Below are 10,711 nucleotides of genomic sequence, written 5' to 3'. Positions count from 1 at the left end.
TCAGTGTGTGTGGGGTGGGGGTCCCACAGTCAGTGTGTGTGGGGTGGATCCAGCCCCGATGGCGGCCATGGGGTGGTCGTGGGGTGTGGGTTGGACCCCCGTGCCGGCTGTGGGGTGAGGGCAGGGGGCAGGCAGGGCTGCCCACCCATGGGGGTGCATGGCACTGATCCCACAGAGCCGGCAGGGACGGCGCTGCCCCGTGCCAGGTGCCACCCTGTGGATGGTCACCAGCCGGGGGGGGCACGGGGGGCAGGGCCATCCCTTCCTTCCCAACATTTCCGTGGTGTCTCCTGGCTTGGTGTGCGAGGCCTCCCCCTTCCACCCTTTCCTCCCCTTTCCCAGCCCTTGGGAAGCAGATGGAGCGAATTCCTCGGGGTGTGGGCTGGTTTGACATTCCTCAGCTCGAGCCTGTGCCCAAACTTGCAGAAAATAGTTGCTTTTTTTTTTTTTCTCCCTTTCCCTTTCTCTCCCCTCTCCCCTTTTTCCTCGGGAGCTCGGCTCTCCCTCACGCCTGAGCCGGCACTGGGGGGGGGCTGGTCCCGGAGGGGTTGTGTCCTTTGTCCCACTGCCGGCGTGGGTGTGGGGGGAGGTGGGTGTGAGTCTGTGCTCGGTGGGCTGCCCGCGGGGGCTGCGAGTGTGGGAGGAGGGTTGTTTTTGGGGGCCGCGTGGGCCGGGCGTGGGGGCTGCGAGCGGTGGGTGGCGTCTGCGGGGGGGACACGGAGCCCGTGGGCGTTGAGGGGGGAGCCGGGGAGGAGCACGGGGGTGGGTCACGCGCGTGGTGGCCGCGGCAGAGCCCTCGGTGCCCACCCCCCCTGCCCGCAGGCCCCCGCTGCCCACGGACGGACACATGGACACGCCATCCCCGCCGCGCTGCCCGGCCCGGCCGGGCCCCGCCGTGCCCAGGGCCAGCTGAGGACAGACAGGGGCGTCATCCCCGGCCTCTGTCCCGTCGGGATCCTCCCTCGCCGCGGGCGGGGCCGCCCCTGTCCCCTCACCATGAACGGGCTGTCGCTGAGCCAGCTGTGCTGCCTGTTCTGCTGCCCGCCCTGCCCCAGCCGCATCGCGGCCAAGCTCGCCTTCCTGCCCCCCGAGCCCACCTACGCCGTGGTGCCCGAGCCCGAGCCCGTGGGCAGCGCCAGCACCGGCTCCCTGCGCGGCGCCGCCGGCCGCTGGAAGCTGCACCTGAAGGAGAGGGCGGATTTCCAGTACTCCCAGCGGGAGCTGGACAACATCGAGGTGTTCGTCACCAAGAGCAGCCGCGGCAACCGCGTCGGCTGCATGTACGTCCGCTGCGTGCCCGGCGCCAGGTGAGTCACTGCAGCACTGCCGGGCACCCGCCGGCTCTGCCGGGGGCTGGGACCCAGGGAACACCCCAGGGGCAGCTGGAACTCCAGGGGCAGAGGGAGCACCAAGCAGGTCGCTCAGGGTCCCTGGGGAGCACTCATTGGGTCTCCCAGGAATGCTGGAACCTCAGGGTCCCCTGGAGCTTGGAAGGGGAGCTGGAATACCAGGATAATCAGGGAGCACCAAGCAGGTCTCTCAGGGTCCCTGGGGAACACCCACTTGGGTCTCCCAGGGGGGCTGGAACCCCAAGGGTCCCCAGGAAACACCCACTGGGTCCTTCAGTGTCCTTGGGAAGTACCCACAGGTCTTTCAGTGGTGCTGGAGCCCCAGGGTTCCTGGGGAGCACCCACCAGGTCCCACCCCAGTGTCCCCAGGAGGCACAGGGTGCTGGGCTGGGGCTGTGCCAGGGGGTCCCATGCCCTCCTCTCCCTCCCCCCTGGAGGATCTGGCCCTGCCACAGGGGGTGGAGGCAGCTGGTCAGGCGGCTCCCAGGACCGGTCTGGCTTGTGGCTGCACTGGGAACGGGGTTAAAGCAGGAGCAGAGGCAAAGCAGGGATGCAGGGATTCCCCAGGCTGTCCTGCAGATCTCCCTGCTGTGACTCCAGGTGCACTGCAGGGGCTGCACTGTCTGTCCCCCGTGGGGATGGGCAGCAGCCTGTGCCAGCCAGGAGAGCCTGCTCTGTTCAGTCTAATCCATGAGCACATTGGATTCCTCAAGGAGGAGAGTGATGGGAGTGAAGCCCAGGAGTGGTTTGGGCACATCCCACTGCTGGTCACCCCCATGGATCTGTGAGCTGGGAAGGTGGAGAGGGGCAGCCTGGAGTGTGGGACTGAGAGCCCCTCTGGGGATGGGGGGGACTGGGCAACTGCTGCCCGGGCAGTGGCACAGTTTGGGGTGCAGAGGGAGGCCAGATCACCTCAGCTGACCCTGCACACCTGGGAACAACATGTCCCCAAGGATCAGCATTCCAGGCTGCATGGGAGAACCTGGGCTGTGGGGGAGCCAGACCTCCCAAAGCCTGGGATAACAGGTTCTGCTGGGTGTCTGACCTCCCCACAGCTCATCCTGCCCCTTCCTGCTGGGGCTTCCTGGGCATCCAGGCCAGGACTGGAGGCTCAGCCTGGTCACAGACCCCTCAGAGCAGCTTGGGGGGCCCAGCAGGGAGTGGGTCCTGCTCTCTTCCTCCAGCAGAAAGGAGCCAAGCTTCCATCAATCCACTATTAGTGTTAATTTTTATGATTAACATTGTTTTTCCCCTTATGGTGGAAATTTCTTGTGCCTTGTCACTCCCACAATCCACTTCTCTCCCAGCATCTGGTGTCTTGCCAGGCTCAGGAGAGGAAAAAAAAACCCGCTTGTCAGAATTCTTACTTGAAATCCCCATTGGGCAAACGGCCCCAAATCCTGAGCTTTTTACCAAAAATAGACTCAGAAACTTGAGGAGAATCATCCTCCTGCCTTGGGGGCTGCAGCTCCCGCTTGGGGCCCTGGCAGCAGGAGGACCTGGGTGTCTCTGGGGGTGTCACGAGGGCTTTCCTTGCTGACCAGAGGGGTGTTGGCCCTTCGTGTCCCAGGGTTTGGTTTTTGGCCGGGCCGGTGCTTCCCGTGGATATCCATCCCGGGATAACGCGCCGTTCCCATCTCCCCGATGTCAGGTACACGGTGCTGTTCTCCCACGGCAACGCCGTGGACCTGGGGCAGATGAGCAGCTTCTACATCGGGCTGGGCACCCGAATCAACTGCAACATCTTCTCCTACGACTACTCTGGCTACGGCGTGAGCACGGGGAAGCCCTCGGAGAGGAACCTCTACTCCGACATCGACGCCGCGTGGCAGGCGCTGCGGACGCGGTGAGCGGGGCAGGGAGGACGTCTGTGCTGCTCTCAGGAAAACCCTGCTGTCCAGCAGCCTGGAAAACAGGAAACCTCCCCAGAGAGGGAACCCTGGGTCACTCGGAACAGGAAGGGGTGGTTGGAAAGCTGCGGGAGGAGCGGGCTGGGGGGACCTGAGGGCGGGGGTGCTGCGGGGCACGAGCTCGGCACAAGCTGTGCTCCCGGTCTGGCTCAGCCCCGGTTCCCCCACTGGGTTTGGGGTGCAGCCCTGTGCCGGGCTCTGCCTCCTCTGCCCTGGCTGGCAGCGTGACCCAGAGCTGGGGGCTGCCCCACACGGCTGTGATCTGGGGTCTGTGAGCCCCCCCATAACCCTGCCCCTGGTGAGGGAGAGCCTTGGCACCCTCACATCTCAGCCCTGGCTTCTCCCTGCTCCTGGGGGTACAGGGAACTGCCTTGGGCCCAGCCAGGGGGACAGACACCCCTGGGAGCCTCGTGTGGGGCTGTGGCAGAGCAGGTTGACCCCTGAGCTGTATCAGGCACAGGGTGAGACTCTTGGGGTGTCCTGTGCAGGGCCGGGAGTTGGACTGGATGATCCCAATGGGTCCCTTCCAACTCCAGTCATGTCTGTCATCTGGTGCTGTGACTCAGGTGTGTGGGTGCTGACCTGCTCTGTGCCCCCCCAGGTACGGGATCAGCCCAGAGAACATCATCCTGTACGGGCAGAGCATCGGCACCGTGCCCACGGTGGACTTGGCCTCCCGCTACGAGTGCGCGGCCATCGTGCTGCACTCGCCGCTCACCTCGGGCATGCGCGTCGCCTTCCCCGACACCAAGAAGACCTACTGGTTCGATGCCTTCCCCAAGTGAGTGCCCTGGGCAGAGGGGCAGGCAGGGCTGGAGGGGCAGTGCCTGGGCCAGCTCTGTCCTGGATACCAGCGTTTCCTGGGATGGGCTTAAACACCCTCTTCGGGACCCTCGCCCGGCATTCGCTCCCCTCGGGGGGTCATAACCCTCCCCGGGGTCACCGTGCCCCCCCCGAGGGCTGTGCCACGTGTGCACCCCAGTCCCCTCTGGCATCACCTCCTGGCCACCCTGTCCCAGTGTGGTTGCCCACCAGCTTTGGGGCTGTTCCACTGGCCCCTTGTTGGGTGTTACAAGTCCCGGGACCCCTCTGTCCCCCAGGGGTGATTCCTTTGGGGTTTTCCCGCTCTGCAGGTGGCAGGAGCAGTGCTGAGGGATGAGCTCTTCCTTCTCCTCTCCCTTGCAGCCGGGCCAGGGGGGCCCAGGGGACGGTCCCTGAGGCGGATGCTGTGGCTGAGGAGCCACCAGCCCACGCTTTGTGTCCCGATGGCCTCGTGTGGCCTTTGGGGCCGGGCTGGGAACAGCAGGGCTGATCCTGGCAGGGGAGGGATGTCCTGCAGCAGTGCTGAGGTCCCCTGGGGTTGTTGTCACTGCTGGCTGTTCCTCATCTGTCACACCAGGGCAGATCTTTTCCTGGGGCTCGTCCTTGGCAGCAGCTCCTTGTCCCTCCCTGTCCCTGCGATCAAAGAGCATTTCCTGGTCCCTCTCCCACGGGATGTGCTTGAGGGGGCAGGACAGGAATGGAAGTGTCAGTCCCTGTGCTCACTCTTCTCTCTTCCCCACCCTCCCTTTTGGCAGCATCGAGAAGATCTCCAAGATCACCTCTCCCGTCCTCATCATCCACGGCACGGAGGACGAGGTCATCGACTTCTCCCACGGGCTGGCGCTGTTCGAGCGCTGCCCCAAGGCCGTGGAGCCGCTCTGGGTGGACGGGGCCGGGCACAACGACATCGAACTCTACAGCCAGTACCTCGAGCGCCTTCGGAAATTCATCTCCCAGGAGCTGCCCAGCCAGCGCAACTAGGGGCGGGCGGGGGGCCCTGCCCGTCCCTCCAGTTCTCCCAGTGTCCCTCCCCGGTCCCAGGTGCAATGACTTTGTTCGGCCTCGGCTCCAGGCTCGGGAGCACGGGCAGCGTTTCCTCTGGGACACAAGCACAGCTCTCCTGCCGCCCGGTGCCAGCCCTGGCGCTGCTGGCACCCCTGGCACGGCTGGGCAGACACGGCAGCTCCCTCCTCCCCCCTTCCCAGAGACACGAGAGCCCACCCTCCGACGGCGGATCCTTGGCTTCGGACACGTCCTCGTCCCCTCTCCCGGGACAGCGAACTCCCGAGCCCCTCCCGGCCACTCTGCTGCTCTGACATAGCAATAATGCGAGCTGGAGAGGGGCTGGGGGGCCCGGCCCCCTCCCCGCTGTCCCAGGGGGCGGGACAGAGGAGGTGGCAGTTCCCACTCCATGGAGCTTTCCCGGGACCAGCGCTGGTGGTGCCCGGAGTTCACCCCACGGCCGGGGCAGAGCCGTGTCCCCACGGGGACTATGGGGATGCACGGAGGAGGTGCCCTCCTGCCCCACACCTCCTCCAGTGTGGCCCTGCTCAGCCTTCCCAGAGCACTCCTGCTGTTCTGGTCATCCCTGGAAAACCTGCGGAGCGCTGGCTCGGGAACGGGCCAGGGGAAGCAGGCACTGAATAAAGAGCAGAGGTTTAACGTTTTATCTGAGTGTGCCCTTTCCCAGGGTACCCCTGGGGGTCCCTCCCTGTGACCCAGCCCCAGGGGGGGCTCTTTCCCTGTCCAGCACCTCCTCTGGACTGCCCTTGGCTGGATGCCCAACCCTTGTCACCCTCCTCTGGGCACTGGGAGGCCCCAAGGTGCTGGGGGGGGAAGGTGCCCTTGGCCCCCCAAGGTCTGGGCTGCAAAGGTCTCTGTGGGGACAATGGGAACCCATTCCCCAGCCAACCCCTGTCCCGTGTCATTAAGGGATCCCATGGGATCCCAGGGGCAGAGGGAGGATGGTCTCAGCCTCCTGGGGGCTGTGGCATGGGGGACTTGGGTGTGCCACAGAGCCAGGGGGGCATCCCCATGGCTGGCCATGTGCCAGGGACACAGGGGGGTCCTGAGGGACACAGGGGGGGTCCTGGGGGGAGCAAACCTTATTTTTGACCTTGGCTGTGTGGAGACCTCCGTGATCCCTGGGATGTGCTGGCCAGGGAGGTGTGGGGTGTCCCACAGTGTCCTCCTGCCAGCAGGTGGGAACTTTGCCCCGTGGAAGGGCAGAGGCTCAGGTTTGTGCTTTTTGGGTGAATCCCCCCAGGAATTGCATTTCAAAGTGTTCGTGGGCAATCCCTGGCCCCAGCCCAAACAGCGAAGCTGCTCTGCCCCCTCTCCTGCTCAGGGGGACCCTTGCTGGGCTCCCCAGTGCCAGTCCCCCCTCCCTGTCCCCCTGGTGTCCCCTCCTCCCCGGCGCGAGGCCGTGGGGCTCGGCCGGCTCATGTGAGGAGGGATAATCTCCTTAGGGAATGCGGGGCCGGGCGGGGGGGCCTCGCTGCACCCCCACGCTCCCGGCACTCCAATGCCCCCATTGTTTGGGGCCGGGGCAGGGGAGGAACAGGACCCCTTGCTCCCCACACGCCCCTGCCCTCCCCCAGGACCACCCCAGGGTGCTCCGGAGGAGGAGGGGAGACCCTTCCTCAGCGCTGGGCCTCTGCAGGAGCTGGAAGAGGATGTGGATGTTTGGGCTCCCTCCTTTCCAGGGGGGTTTTATGATCCAGGAGCTGGGTTGTCCAGCTTCTCCCTGCGCATCCCCCCAGCCGCCCCCTCCCTTCCCCATCCCACCGCGCCGTGTCCGGGTGGTTTGGGAGCTCCGGGCTCGCACGTGCTGGAAGCCAAAGCTGCCGCAGCGCCCGGCGCTCCCTAATCCCGGCACAGAGCCCTCCTGTTCGCACCCGGGGCATTTTTATCCTCTTACCGCCGCCGGTTTCCTGTCGAGCTGCGGATGCTTCGGGCGGCTCAGCATCGGCGGGACGGCCCGGGGCCGCTGGGGGGGAGGGGGGACCCGGGCTTGTATTTGCTGTGTCTCGGTTTAAAACAAAGGCAAAAGGTCAGAAGTGTTCGGACTGGGCCCCAAAATTTAGAGCCGGCTCGGGTGTGTGGGATCTCAAAGGGGAGATGGACGTGACTGGGGTGAACTCTGTGGTGGGGAGCTGTGGATGGGATCAGGGATTGGGGCTTTTTAGGTCTGGATCCGTCACTGCTCCCAGTCCAGGAGGGCTCAGGCTCCATCCTCACTCGGCCATGAGCAGCTGGAGCGAGGAGGGGGAGAGGGGCACTCACCCCTCCCAGAGTGCAGGGGCCCCAAAAGGTGGGAGCTCAGGGTCCTGGGTGCAGCATCCCTCAAGGTGGGGCCAAACTGGGCCACAATCCACTGGGATGGCTCTTCTGTCCCCTCTGGGATGGCATTTCTATCCCCACCAGGACAGCACTTCTGTTTCCACTGAGATGGCATTTTTGTCCCTGCTGGGATGGCTCTTCTGTCCCCTCTGGGATGGCTCTTCTGTCCCCTCTGGGATGGCACTGCTGTCCCCTCTGGGATGGCTCTTCTGTCCCCTCCACTGGTGCTGTGGTTGGGGGGCAGGAAGGGGGCTGAGTTGGGGAAGTTTTGGATGGGGCTGGAGACTGGAGGGGGGCTCTGCAGAGTCCTTTCCTTTGAGGGGAAGGACAGAGCCAGGCCTCGAGTGTCCCCAGAGTCCCTCCTGGGCGGAGCAGGGTCAGGGCAGGTGTCACCTGGGAGGTTTGAAGCCCCCAGCCAGGGGGTCCCGGGGGCCCAGGCCAGGTGTGGGGGACGGTGGGTGACCGGCCAAGAGGGGTTTAAGTCTCTTTTGGGGCATAAATGAGGCTTTTGATGGCCAGGGCCTGCGTGTTACAGTCATGAGACCCCGTTCAGAGGCCGAGCTCAGTCATGGGATCCAGGAAACTGAATTAAAGCATCTTAAGGAGCTTTTTTCCGAGCTCTGCTCTGGTTTTCCACGTGCTTGTCATATGAACAAAGACGGTATAAAAGGGCAGAGGGGAAGGATCCCATCGGTGGTCGGGCTAGGAGAGGGGAGGGCGCCAGAGGGATGCCAGGGTGAGGTGGAGGGAAAGGGACAGGAAAGGACAAGGAGAGGGGAGTCCCTGGCTCTGCCCTGCCTGGTCAGTGAGGCAGAGGCCTGGGGACAGCAGGGACGGCGGGGACAGGGATGGTGGCAGAGCTGGGGGAGCAGAATCTGTGTCCCCTCTCCTCGAGCAGCAGAGACCCCGACACCGGCAGCACCTCCCTGGTGAGAGATGGAGGGGGCATCGTGGCATGGGGAGGGGGCACGGGGGGCAGGGGGCACCCATCGCCCTTGGGGGGGCACCCAGCACCTTGGGGGGGACACCCACCACCCTGGGGAGACACCCATGACCCTGGGGAGACACCCATGACCCTGGGGAGACATCCAGCACCCTGGGGGGACATCCAGCACCCTGGGGGGACACCCACCACCCTGGAGGGGCACCCAGCACCTTGGGGGGGACACCCAGCACCTTGGGGGGGACACCCAACCCTGCACTTCTGGCTGGGAGGGGACAGGGGTGGCGTCAGGGGGTCCCTGAAGGTCCCTGGGCTGGGTTGGGTCCCGGGAAGGGAGCCTGGGACTGAGAGGGCACCCGCGGGATGGGCCCCCCCCAGCTCTGAGCTGTGCACCCACACACGTGTGCACACACCCCCCAACATGTGTGCACACATGTGTGTGAGCCTGCAGGCACACACACAGACACACGTGCACATGCATTCACATCACACACGTGTACAGACACATACACGTGTACAGACACACACACATGTGTGTGCACACGCGTGCACACCCCCCCATCTGGTGCCCTCCCCTCACCCCCGGGGTTGGCACACACAGACCCTCCCAGTCCCTGCTGGGCTGTGGCCCCACTGGCACCTCCCCCTCCCCCAGGGGCTGGGGGGTCCCCAGGACTGGTGGGGTCACACTGGGGAGACCCATGGGTGGGTTTTCACCCCCTGGAGACGTGGGGCAGGTTGGGAATCCCCGGCTCCCCTTGGGTGATCCCCCAATTCCCTGGGATCCCCACACTCTCCTGGGATCCCCCAGCTCCCCAGGGTCCCACATTCCCCTGGGATCCCCCTGCTCCTCAGGATCCCCCAGTTCCTCGGGATCCTGCAGCCCCCTGGGCTCTTCTGTCCTGCCTTCCCCTCATGTCTCTCCTCCACCCACAGGAGCCCCTCGGCGTGTGGGGCCGCAGCCCCTGCCCCCTGTGAGCTTCCCTTTGTCATCCTATGCCTGAGCGATCCTGGAGGCTGGGACGGCCAAGGGAGGCCCACGGGAGCCACAGCCCTGCGGTGACAGAGCCTGGAGCAGCAGCTGGGACCACCCAGATGGGATGGGACACCAGTCCTGGGGGGCTGGGAGCGCCCTGAGGGGCTGCAGCGTCCCCTTGGGACACCAGGAGCACTCTGGGGGACTGGGGACATCCCCTTGGTGGGGAAAAGCATCCCCTTGGGGTGCCAGAAACAGCCTGGGGGGCTGGAGTGTCCCCTTGGGGGGGCAGAGATCCCTTTGGGTGGCTGGGAGCATCCCCTTAGTGGGGGAAAAGCATCTCCTTGCAGGGGCCAGAGCATCCCTTTGGGATCCCAGGAGCATCCCGGGGGGCTGGAGTGTCCTCTTGGGAGGTCAAAGCACCCTGGGGGGCTGAAGTGTCCCCTTGGGGGCCAGAGCACCCCCTTGGTGGGGAAAGGCATCCCCTTGGAGTACCAGGAGAACCCTGTGGGGCTGGAGTGTCCCCCTGAGGAACTGGGACATTCCTGTGGGCTGGGGCTGCGCAGGAGGGATGTCCCAGGATGGGGATGGGATCAGGGGGTGTCCCCTGGCTGGGGAGGAGTCTCTCACATGGGCCAGGGTGGGTCACACTTTGAGTAGGGCCAGGATGGGGTTCCAGGAGTGGAGTCACCTCCTCAAACAGCCCATCCCCACGAGGACACGACCCCGTGGGAGGATGTTCTGGCAGCTTCGGGGGTGCCCCTGTTCTCCCACTTCCCTGCTTCCTTCTCCAGCTTCCCAACCCCCACCTGGCACCTCGCTTGGGGGCCGTGCTGGGACAGTGGAAAACTTCCCATGTGGATGCAGAGAAAATCTGTGACCTCTCCACTCTCAGGGAGCAGAACCCCCCCCGGGGTGCTCTGATACGGTGCTGCAGGATGAGGAGCAGGGAGTGGGGGCTGCAGGGGGAGGCTCCTCTCACAGGAGCATCTCTGGCTGGGTTCCATCGTTTTTAGTCTCATTTTCCCCAAAAAACTCGACCCAGCTCCCCTGGCTGTGGGCTTATGGCGGGGCAGGGCTTGGCTCCTGGGGGAGCAGGAGGGTGGGGATGAGGTTCTGGGGAGAGCCAGGGGTGGATCCTGCTCCAGGGGGTGAACGAGGAGCATCCCCCAGGGCAGCCGTGGAGCCACATTCCTGGGTTGGATCCTGGGGGTGTGGGGGGTGCCCAGCAAGGTGTGGGGTCACCCCAGCCCCGGGAGGGTGTCCCTGCTGTCACCCAGCAGCAGCACCACTGTGATGTCTCCCCAGCACTGGGGACAGGCCCCCTTTGTCACCCAGCACAGTGTGAGGTGTCCCCAGCCCCAGGAGG

The 10,711-nt window shown here is 65.2% G+C and overlaps 1 protein-coding gene across 1 annotated transcript in view; it reads left to right on the top strand.

Annotated features, from left to right (window-relative positions):
• ABHD17A (abhydrolase domain containing 17A) overlaps positions 1-5,750 on the top strand; it is a 6,413-nt gene extending 663 nt beyond the window's left edge. The window contains exons 2-5 of the mRNA XM_027668320.1: positions 823-1,307; positions 3,001-3,195; positions 3,861-4,040; positions 4,837-5,750. Of these exons, the coding sequence (XP_027524121.1) occupies positions 997-1,307; positions 3,001-3,195; positions 3,861-4,040; positions 4,837-5,062 (912 nt within the window). The 5' untranslated portion in view covers positions 823-996 and the 3' untranslated portion in view covers positions 5,063-5,750. The remainder of the gene's footprint in view (positions 1-822; positions 1,308-3,000; positions 3,196-3,860; positions 4,041-4,836) is intronic.
• Positions 5,751-10,711: the final 4,961 nt, after the last annotated feature.

Source organism: Corapipo altera, unplaced genomic scaffold (assembly GCF_003945725.1).
Source record: "Corapipo altera isolate COAL_440 unplaced genomic scaffold, ASM394572v1 138, whole genome shotgun sequence".
Classification (NCBI taxonomy): Eukaryota; Metazoa; Chordata; class Aves; order Passeriformes; family Pipridae; genus Corapipo; species Corapipo altera.
Note: the sequence above shows the minus strand (reverse complement) of the source record. Positions and strands in the feature narration are given on the sequence as shown.